General features: G+C 54.1%; 1 protein-coding gene across 2 annotated transcripts in view; it reads left to right on the plus strand.

The window, feature by feature from the left end:
• Positions 1-9,886, plus strand: part of FAM188B (family with sequence similarity 188, member B) — a 97,470-nt gene extending 87,584 nt beyond the window's left edge. For both annotated transcript variants that reach the window (XM_004676827.2, XM_012720971.1), the window contains 3 exons: positions 466-646; positions 1,188-1,260; positions 9,421-9,886. In XM_004676827.2, the coding sequence (XP_004676884.1) occupies positions 466-646; positions 1,188-1,260; positions 9,421-9,469 (303 nt within the window). In that variant the 3' untranslated portion in view covers positions 9,470-9,886. The remainder of the gene's footprint in view (positions 1-465; positions 647-1,187; positions 1,261-9,420) is intronic.
• The last annotated feature ends 9,999 nt before the right edge of the window (positions 9,887-19,885 follow it).

A 19,885-nucleotide genomic window follows, 5' to 3' on the forward strand; every position in this document is an offset into this window, starting at 1 on the left:
GAGAGGGAGGCACGGGCGCTCTAGGCTGTGGGTGGGCAGCTTGTGCACCGTGAGGACGCTTGCTGTGTGGGGTTAGCTTGCAGGCAGCTTGGAGGCTCTGTGGGACTGAGCGGAGAACAGAGTCCGGGAAGAGCCTGTTAGGGGAGTGCCTGGGGAGGAGACGCTGGTGTGAGGGGATGTTCAAGGCTGGGTGGGCAGCCCTGTGTGCCACTGAAGTTGGGAGAAGAAGGGGAGGCAAGTGATGTGGATCGCGGGCATCTCTAAGACTCTGTGTGAAAAAGGCTCTGGGGTCAGGCCTGCGTCTGTGAGTAGCTTGAGACGGCCCTAGTTTCACACACAGGCTGTGGTCCCCACCAGGGCCTTTCTGGGTCTGCCAGGCTTGGGGTTGGACAGAGAGATGCTCTGGCCCCTCTCCTGGGGACCGCATGCGGCCTCAGGCGTCTGTCCTCTCCACATTCCTCGCAGGTCGGCTGCTTCCTGAAGACGCCGAGGTTCCCCATCTGGGTTGTGTGCAGCGAGAGCCACTTCAGCGTCCTCTTCAGCCTGCAGCCGGAGCTCCTGCGAGACTGGCGGACCGAGAGGCTCTTCGACCTGTACTACTATGACGGCCTGGCCAACCAGCAGGAGCAGATCCGGCTGACCGTGGGTGCGCCGCCTCCCCACCCACCCCGTGTATCCTTGGGCCTCCAGGCTGGCTGGGGAAAGGCCTGGGCAAGCGCCTGGGGCAGTCAGGGAACAAAGCAGACTGCAGCCTCAGGAGGGGCACTCAGAGGACAAGTGTGAGGGCTGGAAAGAAGGACCCAGAGAGGGAGGAGGTAAGATGTAAGGTGGAGTTGAGAACACACAGTGGAGAGCCCCCTAATGCTGCACTGACATGTTTGGGTTTTGTTTCCTGGGTAGTGGGAACCCGTGGAAGCTCCCTTATGGACGAGGGGCATGATGGGATCAGATAAGATTTAGGAAGAGTTTTCTGGTAGCTGAAGGGAGCAAGAAGGTGGGGTTAGAGACTGGAGGTAGGAGAGAGAGAGGGGGGCAGGTTCTGTGGTGCCAGGTGAGGATCTGAACAGAGCAGGGAGCATGTCCATTCTGGGTGAGAAGAGGGGTTGGGCAGCCGAAGAACAGGGTACAGGGTTATGAGTGGGGGCCCTGGGCTGACAAATGTGTGCCTCTCTCTCCCACCTCCCCAGACACTACCCAGACAGCCCCTGAAGACAATGACAATGACCTTGTCCCACCTCTGGAACTCTGCATCAGGACTAAGTAAGTCAGGCCCACCTCTGGCTCTCAAACCCATCTGAGTAGCTGGGAGGTGCCATGGTGGGAGACATCAGGCCTGCGGGGGGATGGGGGGGATAGGTTCCTGGGTCATCCCGGTTCAAAGCAGGCCGATGAGGTGAGGCCCACACAGATGGAAAGGCATAATGTGTGGGGCTTATACCCATGGAGCATTTTGTGGCCATCTGGGCAAGTGGAGAAGGGCATGATTTATGGTGAGCTGTGTTTTCACTGAGATGTCCAGTGGTGGGGTGGAGGTGGTGGTGATGGTCGGGCAATGTCTCTTGAGGCCCCTTCTCACACAAGGCAGCTGCACACATGTACAGTAGGTGCAGTTAAGTGAACAAGTCACTTTACCTGGTGGGGCAGGGTGGGGGTTTGAGCAGGACTGGAAAGGCAGAGGGCCTTGCCCGGCCAGCCCTGCAAAAAGAGGACTGTAGGAACATAGAAAGCCCACGGAGGAGAGGTTGGGGCATCTTCATTTTGTCCTGTCCTTGCATCCATCTGTCCATGCCCATTGGACCAGGGACAAAACATTCTTGTGGGGTCAGGTGCCGACCTTTCTTTCGTCGGGAGGATTAAAGGCACATGCAGGTCGCTTTGCTTTCACGTACAAAGGGCCACTCATTCAAAGTGATGACAGAAGGCCAGCGGTGGGAAAGGAGGTGACAGCGGCCTCGGCACCTTCTGCAGGACAGGGTGGGAGGCCACAGGGCATCCTTCCTGCTGGGGGCCTGCCAAGCAGGCTCTGGACTGCACACTGGGCACAGCCCCGCCACCTCCAGACCCCTCGCTGAAGGCTTCCATCTGTCTCTGCATTCCTTCCAGGGCCAGCTCACCACCAAACCTCTCCCACTGCCCCAGCTGGGGTAATTCCTCTTTCCCCAAGAACTGCCCCGCAGTAGGTCTCGCCAGGCACTGGCTGTGAGGCCAGGGGTTGGACTGCTTGACCTCAGCCCCACGTGACAATCATTTGAGAACGGCTTTGGGCTCTGATGTGTCCCTGACACAGCCCCTTGCCCAGAGCTGGTGTGGTAGGAAGCTTACTGCAGACATCTGAGTGTGAGTGTAAGCCCAAAGCTCCTCCTCCGCATCCATCAGCTGTCCCCTTCTCCCAGGACTGGCTCCCCGTCCCACGCATGTGCCAAGAGGTGACAGTGAATTGACGGAGGAAGCTGGATAGGCGGCCCAGCCCTTGGCTGGGGCAGGTGGCCTAGGCTGCATCACCTGCTCTGGTCCCTGCTCACTGTCACAGGAGGGGCGTGGGGAAAGCTGAGTCCCGGCATTCCCTCCGCAGCCTTCTTTGGCCACGTCACACACAGAGAGTCAGCGTATTTGCGCAGCGCACGGGGTGGGGGACAACAGCGGCCAGCTTTGCACTGGCTGCAGACCTGTCTTCGTTCACCTCTTGGGAAGATTTCCTCTAGAACGTGATCTTCAGCTTTAGTGGCATCATCTGATGGGCATGGTAACAGCTCACTGGGTCCACTCCCCCCGATTCTGATTCAGCAGGGCTGGTGTGGCGCCTGAGAACTGGCATAGGTGACTAGTTTGCGGTGCCTCTGGTGCGCTGTCCCGGGGTCGGCCTTGAGAACCACTGGCCTGCTGCCTGCCAAGGCAGTGTCCACTCCTCTCCGTCCTCCCCAACAGTCTTGTGAGATCAGGCGTAGATGGTGCGCGCGCCTCCGGTCTGGTCCTGCCCGTGTCTTCCTGATCCCAACGGCTGCTTCCCCTCCTCTGCCACCCCCCAGCAAGGAGTGCTCCTTTTTGGCTAGGGCGTCCCTGCATTCAGCCACCTGCCTGTCCGCTAGTCCCTGTGGTAGGTCCACCCTGGCAGCTGACATGATGACACTTGACTAGCGTTATTCCCGGAAAGGCTGAGCGGCAGGATGAGTAGCGGGAACGCTGGGCTTTCCCCCCTGCCTCCCCCACCAAACCAGCTCCCATCAGATAGTATAAGGCTGTAATGGGAAACAGCAGCCCGCCTCCTGGAATCCTGCTCCAGGGGTTGGATTACAAAGGCTTTGCATTTTGTTTTCTACCCAGATTCTCAAACAGCTCAAAGGGAGAAACTTGGGAGAGTGGCCTGCAAGGTCAGTGAGGGCCCGCTGGAGATGGGCCGGGCCTCTTGGGGCTATGGCCTGCTCCCCAGAAGTGGTCCTCACACAGACAGGAAGGGGGTGCCCATGGTGCCACAGCCTGAGGTCAGGTCACTTCAGGCCAGTTAGATCGAAAGCACCTGTGGAAATGTAGCTGAGGGCTCGGGTCAGGACAGACCAACTTGGAGGCCCCTCTTCGTTTCAGCCTCACAGAACCCCTGGGTTGGGTTTCTTCATGGGAAAAACAGCTGGATAAAACCTGGTTCTTGCTCTCAGGGAATTTGCAATTAAGTAGAACTCAAGTTTAGGATCAGCTATGTTCTAACCCAAGCAAGATGCACTACCTACCCTCAAACCAGTCTCTGTCACACTCCAAGAACCTCAGATGCTGGCCCTAACCCAGCACGGAACACACTGCACACCTGGCCACCTGACCACGGCTTGGGTCCACAGAAGGGGCCATGGATAACACCCACTGTGGCACTTCCTTTCGTGGAGGGAGGTCTCTGGAGAAGGGGTCTGTGCCCCAGGCCACACTCTGAGTCACGAGCAACACGGGGCCTGGATCTTAGGCCTGCATTGTCCCAGCCAGTGGAAGGTCATGGAGAGGGCGGTGTGACTTCCCGCCACCTGGCTTTGTTGCCACGGCGACATTGCACAAAGATAGGCTGCCAGTTTTGCCTTCAGAAAAGAGCATCCTAATTTGAACCATCCCCGGGTCCTGTGCCTTTTCTGCTCTCTGCTGTGACGCATGTTTCTGCCTCAGAGAGTCTCCTGTTACCTTCACTTGTATAAGGAATGCGGGGTCTGTCCCTCACCCCCTCCCTCTGCTGATCTCTAGCCATCTCAGCAAAAAAACAGGCTCATTTATGGTCATTTCCAAACAAGACACTCACAGTGACCTCTCTTAAGCTTCCAGCCTAGCTATGGTGGGAGAAATTGAAACAGTTGTCAACAGTCCAGAGAAAAGAGGAAAGAACTCATAACCGGGGCCTGGGGCTGGGCCACAGATGTTTCTGTTTGGGAGCTCAGGTCAGAATTGAAAACGTAACCTCAACTGAGCACAATGTCTGGGGGTGGGGCTAGAACCCTGTCCCCTGCCTGCCTTTGTGGCCTGTTCCAGCTTTCACACCTCTGCTGACACCCATCTTGCTTTGTGCTCACGATGCTCTCAGTCCTTGAAGAGGGCGGCGGGTTTCCTGGTGCTCCCACAGTCCCAACCAAGCTCTCCGGACTCCCCAGCCTGCAGCCTGATGGCACCTGTGGTGGTGTTCTTGCTCTGTGTGGGTTCCCGAAACACTGGACGCCGTGGTGCAGGCAAATGCCCAGAACAGCAGTCTGGCTCTGTCGCTGTCCCCTCTGCTGCATGATCTACATAAGGCCTGATCTGCTTTAGTTTCTCCTTCTGTTAACTGGGTAGAGAGATTCCTTCCCTGAGCAGGTCTGAGGTTGAGAAAAGAAATACAAAAGCTTCTCCTTGGAAGACTGTAAGGGGTTCAAGGGGTTCAGACATGTGCACAGAGAAAGAGAAGGAGTGAGGGAGCAGTGGGCCTAGCGTGGAGCTTCACTCAGCAGCACCCCTGGAACCCACACTTCAGACACTGAGCTAGAGGGCAAGGAGGAGAGGGAAGCAGCTCTGCCTTTGAAGGTCCTAGGTCTAGAAGGGAGGGAGAACTCATGGCAACATGGCCAGAGAGTGCTGGGAAGGGTGCTGTGGAAGGACCCCCCAGGCAGTGTGGGATCAGACAGCACTTCTGGAAGGGGAGGACTCTTGGATGCAGAGGTCTGGGATGGAGGCTGGAAATCCAGGCGGGGCAAGCCTAGGCCAGGGCCATGGATGTGACAGCCCATGGACTCATTCCAGAGTCACTCTGGCCCCCAGTGGCTGGGACACAGGAAAGGAAACTTGAATACCAGCCTACTTGCCAAAGTGTATAGAGGACTTCTGGGCTGAATATCTACCAGTCAGCTCTGGGGGCTTCAAAGCCAAGCCTGTCTTCTTCTTGGCGGTAAACTCTCAGGCATCTTTCCCCCATGAAGTACTCCAGAGCCATCAACGCTGAAAATATGTTGAGGCAGGTAACATGTGAGCTGTGTGCTGATGGCCTCTGGGGGAAGGTCCTCATCTGTGGCTGTGAGGTGGCACCTCTCCGTGCATCTGAGTCCCCCGGGAGCTTCAGGGTCCTGCATCTTCACTGAGCTCAAAACTTGAAGCCATTGGTGCTCAGCTGGGAACAATCTTGAGTCCCAGGTGAGATCTGGCAATATCTGGGTACACTTCTAATTGTCATGGATGGCCGGGGGTTGGGGATGAGGCGGGGTGGGAGGAAGGCCCCTTAACACCCCACAATGAAGTCACAGGAAAGCACAAAAGAATTATCCAGACTCAGATGTCAACAGCCCCTAGGTTGAGAAGCCCTGCTCTAAACTCACACTCTCAGTCAGCCCCTCCCGGAATTAGCCCTGGATGAGTGAGGGAGCTTTGATGCTGACGTACTGCCTCCATCCCTTACTCTGTCGGTCCCATATTGCTAGGGTCAGCGTTCTCCTTATAATTTTGACTCAGGGATTTGCAGAACAATTCCTACTGAGGAACCATTTCTCCCGGGGAGCCATTTATCCCCTGTGTAGTCCCTGTGTGCAAGCCCTTTCTTTCCCTTTTTAAAATGGCTCTGCCTTGACTTTCTTCCGAAGTGAGGAGCTGCTTCTCTCTGGCGCTTCCAGCATTCTCCCCTCCTTGGCACCAGTTGGCCAGAATGGGTGGGTTCATTATCTCTGTAAAATGCCTCAAAGTTCAGCATAAACCCCACAGCCTGACCCTAAGACTCAGTGGTTTTTGGTGTGACTTGGATGTCTAGCCCTGACTCCTGTACTGAAGCTGTTTTCACCAGAATCTGAGAGGTTTGCAGATTGGGCGCTCCTAGGAGGCACCTTCCTCTGCCAGTCAGGTGCGAGGCTGAAGCCTAGGAGGGAAGGAGAGGTGGACAAGGGCCAGGCTGGGGGTGGGTCTTACAGGGGTCCAGGAAGTCTATTTCTCACTCCTCCCCGCATTCTCTCTATCACTGGGGTAAGAAACCACACAGGTCTGGGCCGTAATTTTCCTCTGTAATCTGGCTCCTGATGCCTAGTGGAGCCAGGCTGTGGGCGGGAACGTCACACCCCTCCCCGCTGCTGCTACCCTCGGGAGTCCCTGGTGTCCAAGATCTTGGTAAGAAACACAAACTAATGTTTACCTACAGATCTTAATAGAACAGTAAAAGCTTTTTAATGGCAAGCTTCAAAAGTGTAAAGATGATGAACAGAGAAAGAAAACTGAAATTCTCAAGTTGCATGGAACCGTCCATTAAGCCCTCGGTTGTGTTGCCGCGGGTCACTAAAGTACTGTTAACCCAGTAGGTGCAGTGGATGGGCCTCGTTTCTTGGAACCTGTGACCAACACAGTGAGCGCCTCCCCGGCCCGTCTCACCCGCTCCCTCCTGCGAGTCAGAACTGCCTGTGACTTTGCCGCCGCCTACCGGACCTGTCACCTGTCGGCTAGGCTGGGACACAGCAGGCTCTGCTACCAAACAGTGCAGCTGGGGGACACTCCCACCTCGGAGCAGCCTGATCTCTCCCAGCCATGTCAAGTCGTCTCCAGAAGCAGTCCTAGGGGGTCTGTGTCGGCAGTGCTGATGCTGCTGAATCCATCAAAATGGCTCAACCCCAAGGACCTAGCAGATCTTCTGCGTCTGCCTCTACCTTGTCATCCCACAGTCACGAAATAGTCACAAGTACCCAGATACCACAGAATCAATTTTCCCACATCCAGTGGGACAGGTGATGCTGACTATTTCATATGACTATCTGACAAGACGAGTGATGGGTGATGTGTGACTACACCCACCATCCGTCTTGTCAGATAGTCATATGAAATAGTCTCTTGTCACAGGTTAGGCTTGGAATGGATCTCACTGAGATAGTTCCTCCCATAATTGCTCTTGAGAAATGGCCTTTTCTAGAAATGTGTGCAAGCTCTTTTTGCAAACCTACTCCTGCTTCTGAGTTTATAATCAGAAAGATCCCAGAAATAAAATGGTTCAATGGTGAAATGATCTGTTGTAGACTTTCACACAGAAAAAAAAAAAAAAAAAAAGGATGGGTTGCCAAAAGACCATACAAGCCCATTTGGAATGAGATCTTTCAGCAGCATGTAACATTGCCAAATTGTACCGAAGACAAGATGCAGCTAATTTTGGAAGGACCAATCTCCTAAAACAGTGTAACATTCCTGGCTGAGCAGGAATCCACCCACCTCAGTCTTTTATCCCCAATGTTTTAACAAGAAGATACAATTCAGCATTCATGCATGTGCCAGATAAAGATTTCCTGGGATGTCAGTCACCATGAATGATATAGGGCAGGGCTGTGCCTTGCGTCTAGGCTGTTATGAACACTCCAGTGGTTCCAGAAGATCTATTCTCAGAGTGCCCTTGGTGGAACTAGGAGGAAAATGCAACTGTTAATTGTTTCAAAACAAGCTAAATGCAATTGTCGTCATCTGCACTAAAACTTTCTGTGATAGCAAAAAGCACAGAATTACTGCTAAAATTTTTCCTTCAAATGGCAAGACCTCTCTTTGCTCATTTGAAGTGGGGTGGAATGGTGCAAAGTATTCAACAAGCAAAATCTGGTCTTTCGGATACCAAGAACTTGCTGTAATCGAGAGGACTGTTTAAGAGCAGAATGGATATGAATGCTACTGCCCCGGAAGGCTGCCCCTCTCGACCGAAAAGTCAGAGACTCAGCTGTGGCAAGTCAAGGTGCAGGTCAAGTAAGGTGCAGATGTGAAGAAAGGCAAAGGACAGGAGTCTAAGGAAGGAGGAGGAAGAAATGCAATGGGAGTTGATGCTTTTCATGAAATTGGAGGATGTTGGGTGGACGCCAAGCTTCCATATGCTTACATATGCAGTCACTCAACTGGGAAGCGCCACCGCCTTCCTCTGGAGAACCCGGTCCCTCTGTCCTTGTCACAGTTCAAGTCTCAGGGATATTGGACTTTCTCATGCACGTGTGCAATTGAAGAGAGAGAAATTTCCCTTCTTTCCTCCCCTGACACACTTAGGATTTTGACTCCAGTCCGGAAGAAAAACCTTCAGGTTTTGAAATTGTTCCCTCTCCAAACACCACATCATGCAAAGCCCTGCTAAACCCCAGCCTCAGACTCCACATCCTAGTGCTGCTCTTGAGATATCTTTGGGGTGTACACTATACCGAGGTCTAGATGTTATAGAAATATCCCTTGTGCTTTAATGACTCCTTTGCGTTTTTTTTAGAAACTAAGTGCCATGTGTTAACAATGTGTTGGAAAATTTTGTCGTATTACTCATAATAGCTTTTATTTTGGAATTGAACTATTAGATTTATCTAATTCTGATAAATTATATGTACAGATAATTTACATATATAATAAACTGCCATTTAATTATACTCAGATCTTCGGAAGGCTTCATAAAGTAATTTAAAAGAAACCACAAATTCCTATTTTATGGAGCTCTCACAGCTCTTCACTTGCTTCCTGTGACTCTTAAAGCAAAGTCCAGAGTCCTTAAAAGGCCTCCCGGTCCCATGCAGCACCCCCAACCTTTGCTACCCACCTCTCCCTGTCCATCTGGGCTCCAGAAAGCCTCCTTCTGCACCCTGAACAGCCAGGATTCTAAAGGCAGGTCTTAGCAGGTGTTCTTAACGTGCCACCATCAGCCTCCTGGAAAGTGTCTGTATTCGCATGTGTGACGATCACCTCAACAAGGTTCCCTCTGTACCAGACACGGAGAGGGTGTTCAGTGAACACTGGGGCATAAATAGATGAGTGAATGAGTAACCCACCCTTCTTCAGTCCCCTCCCTTGCTCTCCTGGGCCCTAGATGTATGTGTTTTGCCAGGGCTTCGTGTGTGGGTTGGTGGGGTGGCGGGGAGTGTGGAGAGAAGGGTGGACCTGCACTCCTCATGGCTGTGTGGGCCTCTACAGCGATAACTCTTCTCTCTCTCTCTCTGTTACAACTCTCCTTAGGTGGAAGGGGGCATCAGTGAACTGGAACGGCTCAGACCCCATCCTGTGACCCTTCCTGTGGGTAAGCCCTGTGGCTCCACCACTCATCATGCGGTGACAGCTGAGCCCCAGGCCTCAGGGACAAATCTCCGGGAAGAGCGTCACCCTGACCTGGGCCAGAACTGTTGCAGAAGTATCCAGAACCTCTCTGCCCCTTCTATGAAGGGTCCACCCAGGACTGTGATGAGGGCACTGGCTACTACCGAGTCACTCACTCCTGGTGGAGCTGTGACTGCCAGGGCCTGGCGGGAGACCTCTGGCCTCTGCCACCTCGGGTCTGGGTCCCGCCCTCTGTCCTCAAAGCGCCATCCCTCGCTAAACGTCTGATATGGTTGGTCCGGTGACCCTGGGGGTGGCCAGGGAACTCCGATACGGTCGGCCAGGAAATCCTTATTTCTGGTAGTTGGATTTCTATAAAGCAGGATTCAAACCCACACCAAGGGCCAAGACTCATTTATTCTGTTGGTGTGAAGGGAGTAGAGGTCTGGGCTGGGGATGATGAAAGCAGAGAATCCCAGAGGCCGGAAGACCTGCCTTAACCTGGGGAGTCACGGACAGGGGGGTCTTAGCAGGTACATAACTCCTCCTGGTCCAGTGGTGTCCCAGGCTGGTCCACCTGACTTCTGCTGAGCAGGCCCTGTGAGCTGTGCTGTCTAACTCGGCCCTCAGGGCGCCCAGCTCAGGGCAGGCTTAGATCCCTGCAAGGCCCTGAAGGGTGGACCTGAAGGGTAGGCTGGACCTGGCCAAGTGGATATGGGAGAAAGAACCTTCTGAAGAGGAACCTTGCAGTCACAGAGGGCAGTGCCATGGTATATAAGCAGAGGCACTGGGTGTTCCCCATGTAGCTGCCACAGGGCAGGCGGGGAGAGCCTGCGGAGAACCTTGCAGTGCAGAGTAAGGACGGGAGAGGCTGCAACGGGAAAAAGTCCATGGTGACTCAGGGAGGAAAATTGTACAGTTGGAGCCTCCTTCAGTCTATTACTTTAGATCTTACTGATTTCAAAAAGGAATTTTTTTTGAGGAAGTGTCGAGATGCAATGGGAGGCTGGTAAGGGAGAGTCAGAGTTGGGTCGAAAACACCGTGAAGGACGGCATACCATGGCCCCCTCCAGTGCGGGTGGGGGGGCGGGGGATGCCCAGAAGCCCAGCACCCACCCGGGGGAGCCTCCGTCACGAGGCTGCCACTTGAAAAGCTGTGGGAGACGTAGGGGCGAGTCTTTGGGAGCCCCGTCCTCTGCCCGCCTCTGCAGCGTCCCGCTGATGCCTGGGCCGCTGCTCTGCGTGTGGCCGCAGAGGTGGGTGTTGACCGCCGTCCCTCCCTTGGCTGTCCTGGCCCGGACCGCAGCCTGGCTGGCCTCCTGGTGTCTCTCGGCTCAGGAAACTAGCAGCCGGGGCTGTGATCTTTCTACAGTCTTGGCTAAAAGGAAACCCCTCCTCCTCAGGTGCCAGGCAGGCGGAGTCAAAACTGGCATGTGATGGTGATAACTAAGAGCCCGTTTTGTGCATTGTGGATTGGGCACGCGAGTCCTAGTCCTGAGAGGCAGGGAGGAGCCGCCGGGGAAGTGAGAGGTTTTGTCCTGGCTGTGCGGCCGCCCCTCGGGATTTGCTGTGTAAACGCCAATGGCCATTCACAGCAGGCGCCCCGCAGAAATGCTTCCTATATGTCCCTGCAACGTTCATGCATTTGTTTTCCTTGGCTAGAGACAGGCCCCTTCAGCCGAGTGCCTGGGCAGAGGAAGTCGGTTTCCCTGTGGGAGACTTGTTTATCGGCCCAGGGAGGAAAAGTGTGTCTTTTCAATGAAACTCAGTTAACCTCCTGACCAGTGTCCCATTGGCAGAACTGCCGAAATCAAAATAGTCTCAGCTTTGCTTGAGCAGAACAGTTCCAACAAATTGCAAACGCACTTTTCTAGAAGACAAGTCACAGGTACATGTGCAGTTTGATGCCCCTTCCGTGGGGTTTCCTGGAAAGGAAGGGGAGCTAAGCCCTGCTCCACTTTCTCCCAGACCCGGAAGCAAGAATGAACCCCGACGCTACCGCCAAGCCCGCAAGAATGAGGCTCAGCCGAGGCCCCTTGGCAGAGGGGGACCCCAACGTGGAGCATATTCACTGGGGGGACTGTGGTTAGGCTTCAGAAGGTCCGGAGCCCCCCAAATTGAAAACTTTGTGAGCGTGTTCATGTGTGTCATTTTCTGGAAAGAGGGGCTATGTCCTCCCCTGTGGCCTCAAACTTGGAAGAATACCTCTCCTGCTGCCCCCAGAAAGGTTAAGAATCACGTCCTCAAGTTTAGTGACCTCCCCAGGGCTGAACCTGGACCTGGCTGCGCCATCCAGGGGTGCCAGTTTATTGAGCATGCGCCCCTCAATAAGGTGCGGGCAGAAAGTAGCTTTATTCTTTCTTGTTATTGCCCATTGAACTCTGTCTTAACTTTTTCTTAGCCCCTGGATGAAAGAGAAGAACTCCACTACTCTTTCATAGTGTGAGTGGCAAGACTAGTCTAACGTAAGACTTGATTCCACACTCATCAATGGGGCGTTCTCCTGCCCCCACTCCTATGTGGGAGACATCCCTAGGGAGTCAGGGGACAAGGCCGCTGCTGGGCTTGGGCTCCAACCCTTGCCTGCCCCCTGTGTCTGGCAGCGCCAACTCCCCCGTTCCCTTTTTATAAGTCTTCTTTCACAGGGTCCACATTTGAACCATGGAACACGTCTCCCCCATCCCTCCCCGCCCCCCACTATGGAGTTCTTTCCCACCTAGGCCTGGTGTGTCTGCCTAGCAGGCCATCCGAAGCAGAGGCATCTCAGCATCCCCAGGTAGAAGTCGGGGCGATCCCTGCATGTAACCTACACCCATGTTTTCAAGTGGTTTTCTTGGAGCCTTCCTCAAGAGGAGAGAAGTGGCAACTCCCTCTCGCCCCATGGTGTGGAACAGGGGGCCTCAGCATGGTGCTTCTCTCCATAGGCGTCCTCAGGAGCTGATGGTGTATCCAGTGTAGCCTCAGAACCTTTCGCACCTCCTCCACGGGTGATGATGGGCCAACATTAGTAGAGCCATCTGTACCACTCTCTGTAAGTTCTAATGGGACTGCAAAGGTCAGGAGAAGTTTCTAGAAGAATGGCAAGAATTCCCCAGGGGCAACACTGAGCCAGGGCTTGGAGGAGTGTTGGGTGATATGGTAAGGAGGGTGCATCCAGAACCCCGACTGCTCCCTGTGTCTCTGTGTCTAAGTTGGAAGGAAAGTCTGGAGCACCAAAGGTCAAAGAGGGAAGCTGTGACCCCAGCTCCTGAAAGGTGGGAGCAGTGAAGGGCGGGGCTTAGAGTGGCTCCCACAGGCCATAGACCTGCTGAGCCTCTGTGACCACGGGAGGACTTTCCTGTCCTAACCTAAACCCTAACCCCCCTACCCAGCATGCGTGCTTAGACCTGCTTGGCACTGGTCACACCTGAGGGTTTAGAAATGCAGACTCTCAGGCCCCACCCCAGCCCTGCCAAATCAGGGCCTGCATTTTAACAAAGTCCTTGGTGAGTCAGGTTGAAGTTGAGAAGTTCTGCAGCTTGCTGTTTTGTAGGGAGGCTGTGGAGAGGCAGAGCCGTGCCCAGGACAAAGCATCCCCGAGGAATGCTGCCTGCAGGAGAGAAGTCGGTGTCCGGTCGGCTTCGGCGTCAGTGTCTGTGTGCTGAGGGAGCTGCTGCCTCAGGACAAGAGGGCCCAGGTTTAGTCCTCACTGCTTGGCTCCTTGCCTACGTGAGGGCCTCAGTTTCCTCAACTGTAAATGACCACCTGCTAGGGCTGGCACGAGGACTGGGGAGGCAATATGCTGTGGAGCGTGTGGAAGAGGGCATGGCATGCCAGGGGGACTTGGTACTTATTTGCTATTAGTATTTCCAGGACAGGCTGGCAAAGGCTCCTTGGAGGATATGGCATCGCACCTGGGCCTTGAAGGACAGGCTGGGTTTTGACGAGTAGAGAACTGGATAGGAGGTCATTCCAAAGGAAAGGGACAGTGAGAGTTGAGAGGCCATTAATGTCCGTGAGGTCTCTAGTCCCCTGCGGGGGGTGGGGGGCGACTGAGCATGGAGGATTAACCTCCAGAGTGGTGCGGTTTTTGCGGGCTGGCCTGGGATGAGGGCTGCTCAGACCCCTGCCTCAGACTCTCTGAGGCAGGGAAATGTGTGGGGGCAGCGCAGGAGCCCAGGAAGGGCTGTGTGACGCTCCCTGGATAGGCAGTCGCAGTGGCGAGGCGAGGAGAGCCTGGGGGTGAAAGACTGATGGCCTCTGCCACAGAAGGCCCTTGGGCGGTCCTTGCTGGCCACTGAGTGCTTCCCAGGTCCTGAAACTTGCAGGAGGCAATCAGGCTCCCGGGTCTCTTTGCAGGTATTCCTCTCCAGCCAGCAAAGTCCTCCCTACTCTCTAAGCATACTCTAATCTTCACAGAGCTGTGGGAGCCGTAATTACCAGGCAAAAATGCCAGGCATTTGCGATAATGGAGATTGCTTAATGCAGGACAAGGGGTGGGCTGGCAGGTGGGCGGGCCAGTGGGCAGGCAAGCTGCCCGTGGTTCAAGGCGGCACACTGCCAGGGCCTGCACAGTGCTCAGGTCTGCTCCAGCTCTGCACGAGAGAGGCATCAGAGCCCCTGTTTAGGGGCATGGTGGTGAGGTATCCAGGGTTGGCTTTCCCACCCCTCCTCTGATGCCATTTCTGGGTCATGGGGCATCATCCCACTATCCTGCCAGGGAAGTCACTGGGGCCTTTTCTTTACCGATGGGGAAACTGAAGCTCAGATAATGAACCTTAGTTAGGATTCCTCCTGGGACACATCTCCATGGCATCTTTTGGAGACCAGGCCACCAGATGATTTGGGGGATGCAGGGAATACATCTGAATGGGGGCCAGAAAGGATGACTCCAACCTGCCTCTTGTTCTACCTCCCCCCCACCCCGCTCCCATCTCCAGCTCCACATTCTACCCCCCCAGACCACAGCAGCTAGTTCCCCAATGAAACACTCGCTGTCTGAAGCCTTCCCTAGTGATCTCTCCTGTACTTGGGCCTCTGTCCTCTGGCTTTCCTGTCTATTAGCTCAATCTTACCCATTCCTCAAGGCCCATCACCAGAACTCCTCCTCTAGGAAGCCCTCCTGGATTACCCAGCTGCAAGCAAAGCCTCCACCATCTGAAAGTCCTCAGATCTTGATCAGCTCCTCTCTTTATAAGCCCAGGTTCTACTCCAGCTAGTGGGTGTTGCGTCACCCAATCACAGGTTTCCCTATTACCACATGTGTAACACAACACACACACACACACACACACACACACCCCTCTAGACTGTACAATTTTTCCTTGTTCTGGGCCTGGGCTCCTTTTCTTCCCTTACACACCCACCCCATGAACCTGTCTATCTGGGTGATGGAGCCCAAGGTTCAGTCTCCCTTTGATGAAGCTCCGCCCCAGCCACACCTGCACCTCACACCCTGCCCCATCTCCTGGCATAAAGCCCTGCCACTGGGTGTTGGGGTGGGGACATGCTGCCTGAGGTCTCTAAACCGTTGATTCTGGGTGTGGTTTTGAGATTAAAACTGGCGCCTTTCCTGTACCCTCTGATAAAGCCATCCCAAGTGCTTATCTGGAATTTTCTGTCTTAAGGCTTGTTGACATCTGTGGGGTTCAGCAAAGTCCTGCCTCAGGCGGACGTGCCCTGAGTGATAAGCACCCACCACACTGGGTGTCCAGCCTGGCACTCTCAGGCTGCCAAGACCTCCCTGAGCCCTGACCCCTCTGCCTTGCTTGCCCTTCCCCTGCCCCGGCACAGACTCTAAAGTTGAGGGGTGCTGTTAATAATGACCTCAGCACAACTATGTACACAGACTAAGGAAGTCTATAGAAGGAGTGTTTTATTATCAGCCGAACTCCTTGCACCCTATACTCTAAACTCCTGGGCTCAGATCCCTCTTAGGTTTTATTGGGGACATAAATCTCAGAGGAGGGAGACATGTGTGGGATGGAGCAGTCAGGGGGGATGACAGCTGGAGTCTAAAGGAGGGGAGGAGTGGAGGAGGGCAGAGGCATTGCAGGTGAGCTAGGCAAGGGCAGAAGTCTTGGGGAGGAGAGCTCTGCAGAATTTTGGTTGGCAAGAAGGTTGAAGATATGTGGGCTGGACCCTGAAGGGCTTTGAATGCTAGGTGAAGGGGCTTGAGCTTTCTCCTGTAAGGGCTGGGGCATCATGGAGGGTTTTAGAGCAGGGTAGTGGTGGACCGAGCTGTTTTAGAAAGCTCACACTGCAACAGCCTACAGGGTGTAGATCAGAGGGAAGATGCCAACATCTGATCTAGAGCTGGGGGGGTTGGGGGCACGGGTGGGAGTTACCTTGCATTGCAGTGATTCAGCCTGGTCAGCCTGGGTACCTTGGGGGGCGGGGCCTGGACCTAGAGTCAAGGCACCTCTGTCCTCTGCTTCCTTGCAGGCAGATCTCAACCTTGAGCTGCCGGCCTTTCTGTCCCATCTGTCTGCTCCCCCGTTGGCACCGGCTCCCAGCTCTCCTGGGAACAGTCTGGAAAACATCCCTACCTCCTGATGAAGGCTTCCTCCATCCCCTGCCTTGGCAGATCATGAAGGAGGGGGCCTCAATGTGAGGAAGTGCCCAGACCTTTGTTCTGGCCCCAGCCACGGCTGGACACACTGCCCATTGTTTTTGAAGCAGTCGGTGACCTTGGGCCAGTTGGACTGGACCGGCTGTCTCCCTGGGCCTAGCCACCTCTAAGTGCAGGGTGGGAGAGAGGCAGGCTGGCAAGATGGCTGCCAGTCCCTCAATGACCTCGGGCAGAGCCTCTGCCCATGGGGGCTGGGGAAACTGGACCCCGGTGTCCAATCAGTGTTTTCATTCAGAGTTTGGGAACCTCAGCTCTGGCATTTTGGTGTGTCACCAGGCATCATGGAAGCTGCTTCTCTCTAGAGCAGGCAGGCAGGCAAGCAGAGTGGTCAGCCCCTGCTCCAGGGCCTGCCTAAATGAGAAGAGCCCAAGTGTGTCCCTCTCTTGTTCTCACTGGGTTATGGAGATCCCTGCGCCATGTCCTCTGAGGAGGGTGCCCGGGCAGCTTGACTGGAGTCGGATGACCCGGAGTTTAGTTTACCTCCAGCATCTCAGTTATGCCACCAGAGTCAAGTTGCAATTCCAACAAAAGAAAGCCCTCTCTGAGCCTCACTTTCCCTCTTTAAGAAGGGAACAATCTGGTAACAATCATCTCTGGTACCGCTTACTGTTGGTGCCAGGCATAAGCATACAGTGCTTGGAACTGGGATGGCACCTGGCCGTGCCCGGTCCATGTTGGCTCTTTTCTGGGCACTGCATGGGAGAGGGCGGGAATTGGGGTTGATCGAACTGATCTAGCTTGCTGAGAATCAAGAAGTATGGATGGAGGTCGACAGGGCCTTACCGTCTAGACTGACCGTGGCCCTCGTCCCCTGCCTTCCACCCAACGCCCGCACATAAACTCTCTCTCTCAGTTGCTCTTCTTTCCTGGGCTTTCACCAGGCCCCCAGAGCTGCTTAGGCTACTTGGATAAAGTACTTTGTCTTTGGTTGCCCCCCCCCCCACTAAGGCCCTCCCTCTACACTCTGGGCTTCGGTCCCCCATTTATAAAGTGGGGTAACTGAACAGGGTAGTCCTGTGTAGCTGGGCCCACATTCTCGCATTCTCGTTAGTGACCACTTTCAGGTAGCGGACGGAAGGCTCCAGTTGCAGGCACCAGTGCAGCTGCCAAGGGGTCTCATTCACCCCTCCCCCCCCATTTCCAGATAAGAGAATAAAGTCTCAGAGAGCCAAGGCCCTCACCACTCAGCAGCTCACAGATGCCAAGTTCTTCCTACTTACTCCCCTGCTGCCAGGAAGGTCCCCAAGCAGAGAAGGGGGTGGGGCTTCCTGGAACCCCTCCTCTCCTATCTTCCTTAATTTCCTCCTTGGTTGCCAGCCCAGGCCTGAGACTTTGGGGGCTCTGGAAATATCTGCAAGTGTCCTAGTTTCTATACCCGCAAGCTATTGTGTAGGAGCCCAGCCTTTCCTTCAATTCAGACCTCTCCCTTAGAGCAGGCGGAAAGAAGGATGGGTCAGAGCCCTTGCCCAGCCCTGGCGAGCCAAGGCGGGAGCCCCATCTAGCCCCAGCGTCTCCTGTAAACCCCACTTCCTATCACCCCCCAGCTCCCAGTCCCCAATGGCTTTGGCAATCACAGAAAATGGCAAGTATGCTTGTCCCTTCTTCCCTGCAAATGCAGACACACCTTGAGTTTATTTGTCTAAGGATTTTCCATTTCCTTTTCTGGAAAGTCATCTGGATCCTGCATGTCCCTTTCTTCACAAAAGAAGCTGGGAAGAGAGGGTACATCCTAGGTCACCCCAAAAAGTGAGTGAGGAAGGCAGAGAACCCAGTGCCCATGTGACCTGGCTGTGTTCTCGCTGACCCTCTTTGGGCCAAGGTGAAGCTCAAGGCCACTCAAGTTGACCCTTCTTGGCAACGTACCTTTTTTTTTTTTTTAACCAATCACTGGGGCAGTGACTTCCTGGGGGTCACGGGCCTCTCCTGTGTCCAGTGCGTGGCTACATTCGCAACCATGTTCAGAGGCTGAGTTGTTGGACTTCTCACCCAGCCCCAATCTGGGTGTGGATTCCCTGAGAGAAGAACCTCTGCATCCACAGGTTGGGTGCTCCCCAAGGCAGGCAGGGCCCTGGCCACCTCCTCCGCACCAAGCCAGGAGATTCAGCCTGTGAGGAGAAGATAGACTCACTCGGGACCTTCCACAAGCCCCCCTCTGAGGGTTTGAGCCAGCAGTGAGGAGAGGGGCAGAGAGGGAACCTCCCTTGACCCTTGCTGTGACCGGAAGTCCACCCCATTCTGCCCCTCTTTCTGTTTGGACCTTCCTCTCCCCAAACCACCTCCCTTCCTTTATATAAACAAATCTGCCCGTCTTCTCCTCCAGGAAGGCTTTCCTGATTACTGGGAAGAGGTGGGGCTCTTCCGTTGCCCACAGATCCACCTCTCCCCTTCCTGTGGTTCCAGCAGGGGCCTCAGCTGCCCTCCCCTGAACACCCAGAGCTGCATGGTGGAGCATCGGAACTCTAGGTCGCCCTCTATCGTCAGGGGCACCTGAGGGAGTAGGTGGTGGAAGGAAGGATGGTCTCCTGTGGGTTTTGACCATGGCATTGACCCAGGCCAGACTTCATGTGCGCTGTGTTATCTGAGCTGTGATACTACACCCTGGTGCACCCTACGGGGGTAACCAAGCTCAGTTCTCACAGAAAGGACTACAGTACCCCTAAAATACAACCCACTTCTCTGATCAATTCTTTAGATGAATTAAAATCAGTAACTATCTTTCCATGACAAGCAACTTTCTGTTATCATAGAAGAGTTGGTAGGTTGGTAGCACTTCTTCCCTTTCTTTCTTTTTTTTTTTTTTTTAAGATTTATTTATTTGTGCATACAGAACTGGGGTACAGGCCAGAGGCTCAGGGGCGGTGAGAGGCTTCACCAGAGACAGAGCAGGGAGCAGAACAGGCAGATCGACGAAGTACACTGATGAGGGGAGCAGTGAGCGGGTCAGGAGAGGTCTGCCTCGCCATGTGGATCATCTCCGGGGCAGGCGGGAATCGAACTCATGCGGAAGTGGCTTTAGCTTTTCAGTGCTGTGCTTTAACCTGCTGCGCCACCAGGGAGGGCCCTCTTTTTTTTTTTTTTTAAGATTTATTTATTTATGCATACAGAACTGGGGTACAGATCAGAAGTGCAGGCGGTGAGAGGACTCACCAGAGACATAGTGGGGAGAAGAACAGGCAAATCTACTGAAAGTCACTGCTGAGGGGAACAATAGGAAGACAGGACAGGTCTGCCATGCCATGTGGGCCACCTCCCTGGATGGGGACCAACTCATGCTGTACTGGCTGCAATAGCTTTATAGTTCTGCGTTGTAACCCATTGCGCCACCAGGGAGGACCCACACTTCTTTCCTTTCTTAATGTGGCTTCCAGGAAACTCACTCCAGGAAAGTGGTACTCAATTCCAATCTCACATTGGGCTCATGAGAAGCCTCTTCCCTTTCTACAGTTTTTTTTTTTTTTTAAACTTAAATTGTGAGCAGTTTTTTCTTGTACTTCAGTTCCCGGCTGTTCAAAATGGTCCTGAAACCAGCAGCATTGTCACCACTTGAGAACTTGTTAGAAATTCAGGATGTTAGGACTTACCTAAATTTACTGAATAAAAAGTTGCATTTTAACAAGACCCCAGGGGATCATATTCACAGTAAAGTCTGAGCAGCATGGGTGGACTCCTCAAAGGCTTTTGGAACAGACATAAATAAGAACTTCATGAAAAAAGATTTGTAATGAGTCTCCCCTCCCCTCGCCTGATTTTCTTACCAAAGGTGGCCTCTGGGCCCTC

The sequence above is a fragment of the Condylura cristata genome, unplaced genomic scaffold (assembly GCF_000260355.1).
Source record: "Condylura cristata isolate star-nosed mole 26May11 unplaced genomic scaffold, ConCri1.0 scaffold00005, whole genome shotgun sequence".
Taxonomy (NCBI): Eukaryota; Metazoa; Chordata; class Mammalia; order Eulipotyphla; family Talpidae; genus Condylura; species Condylura cristata.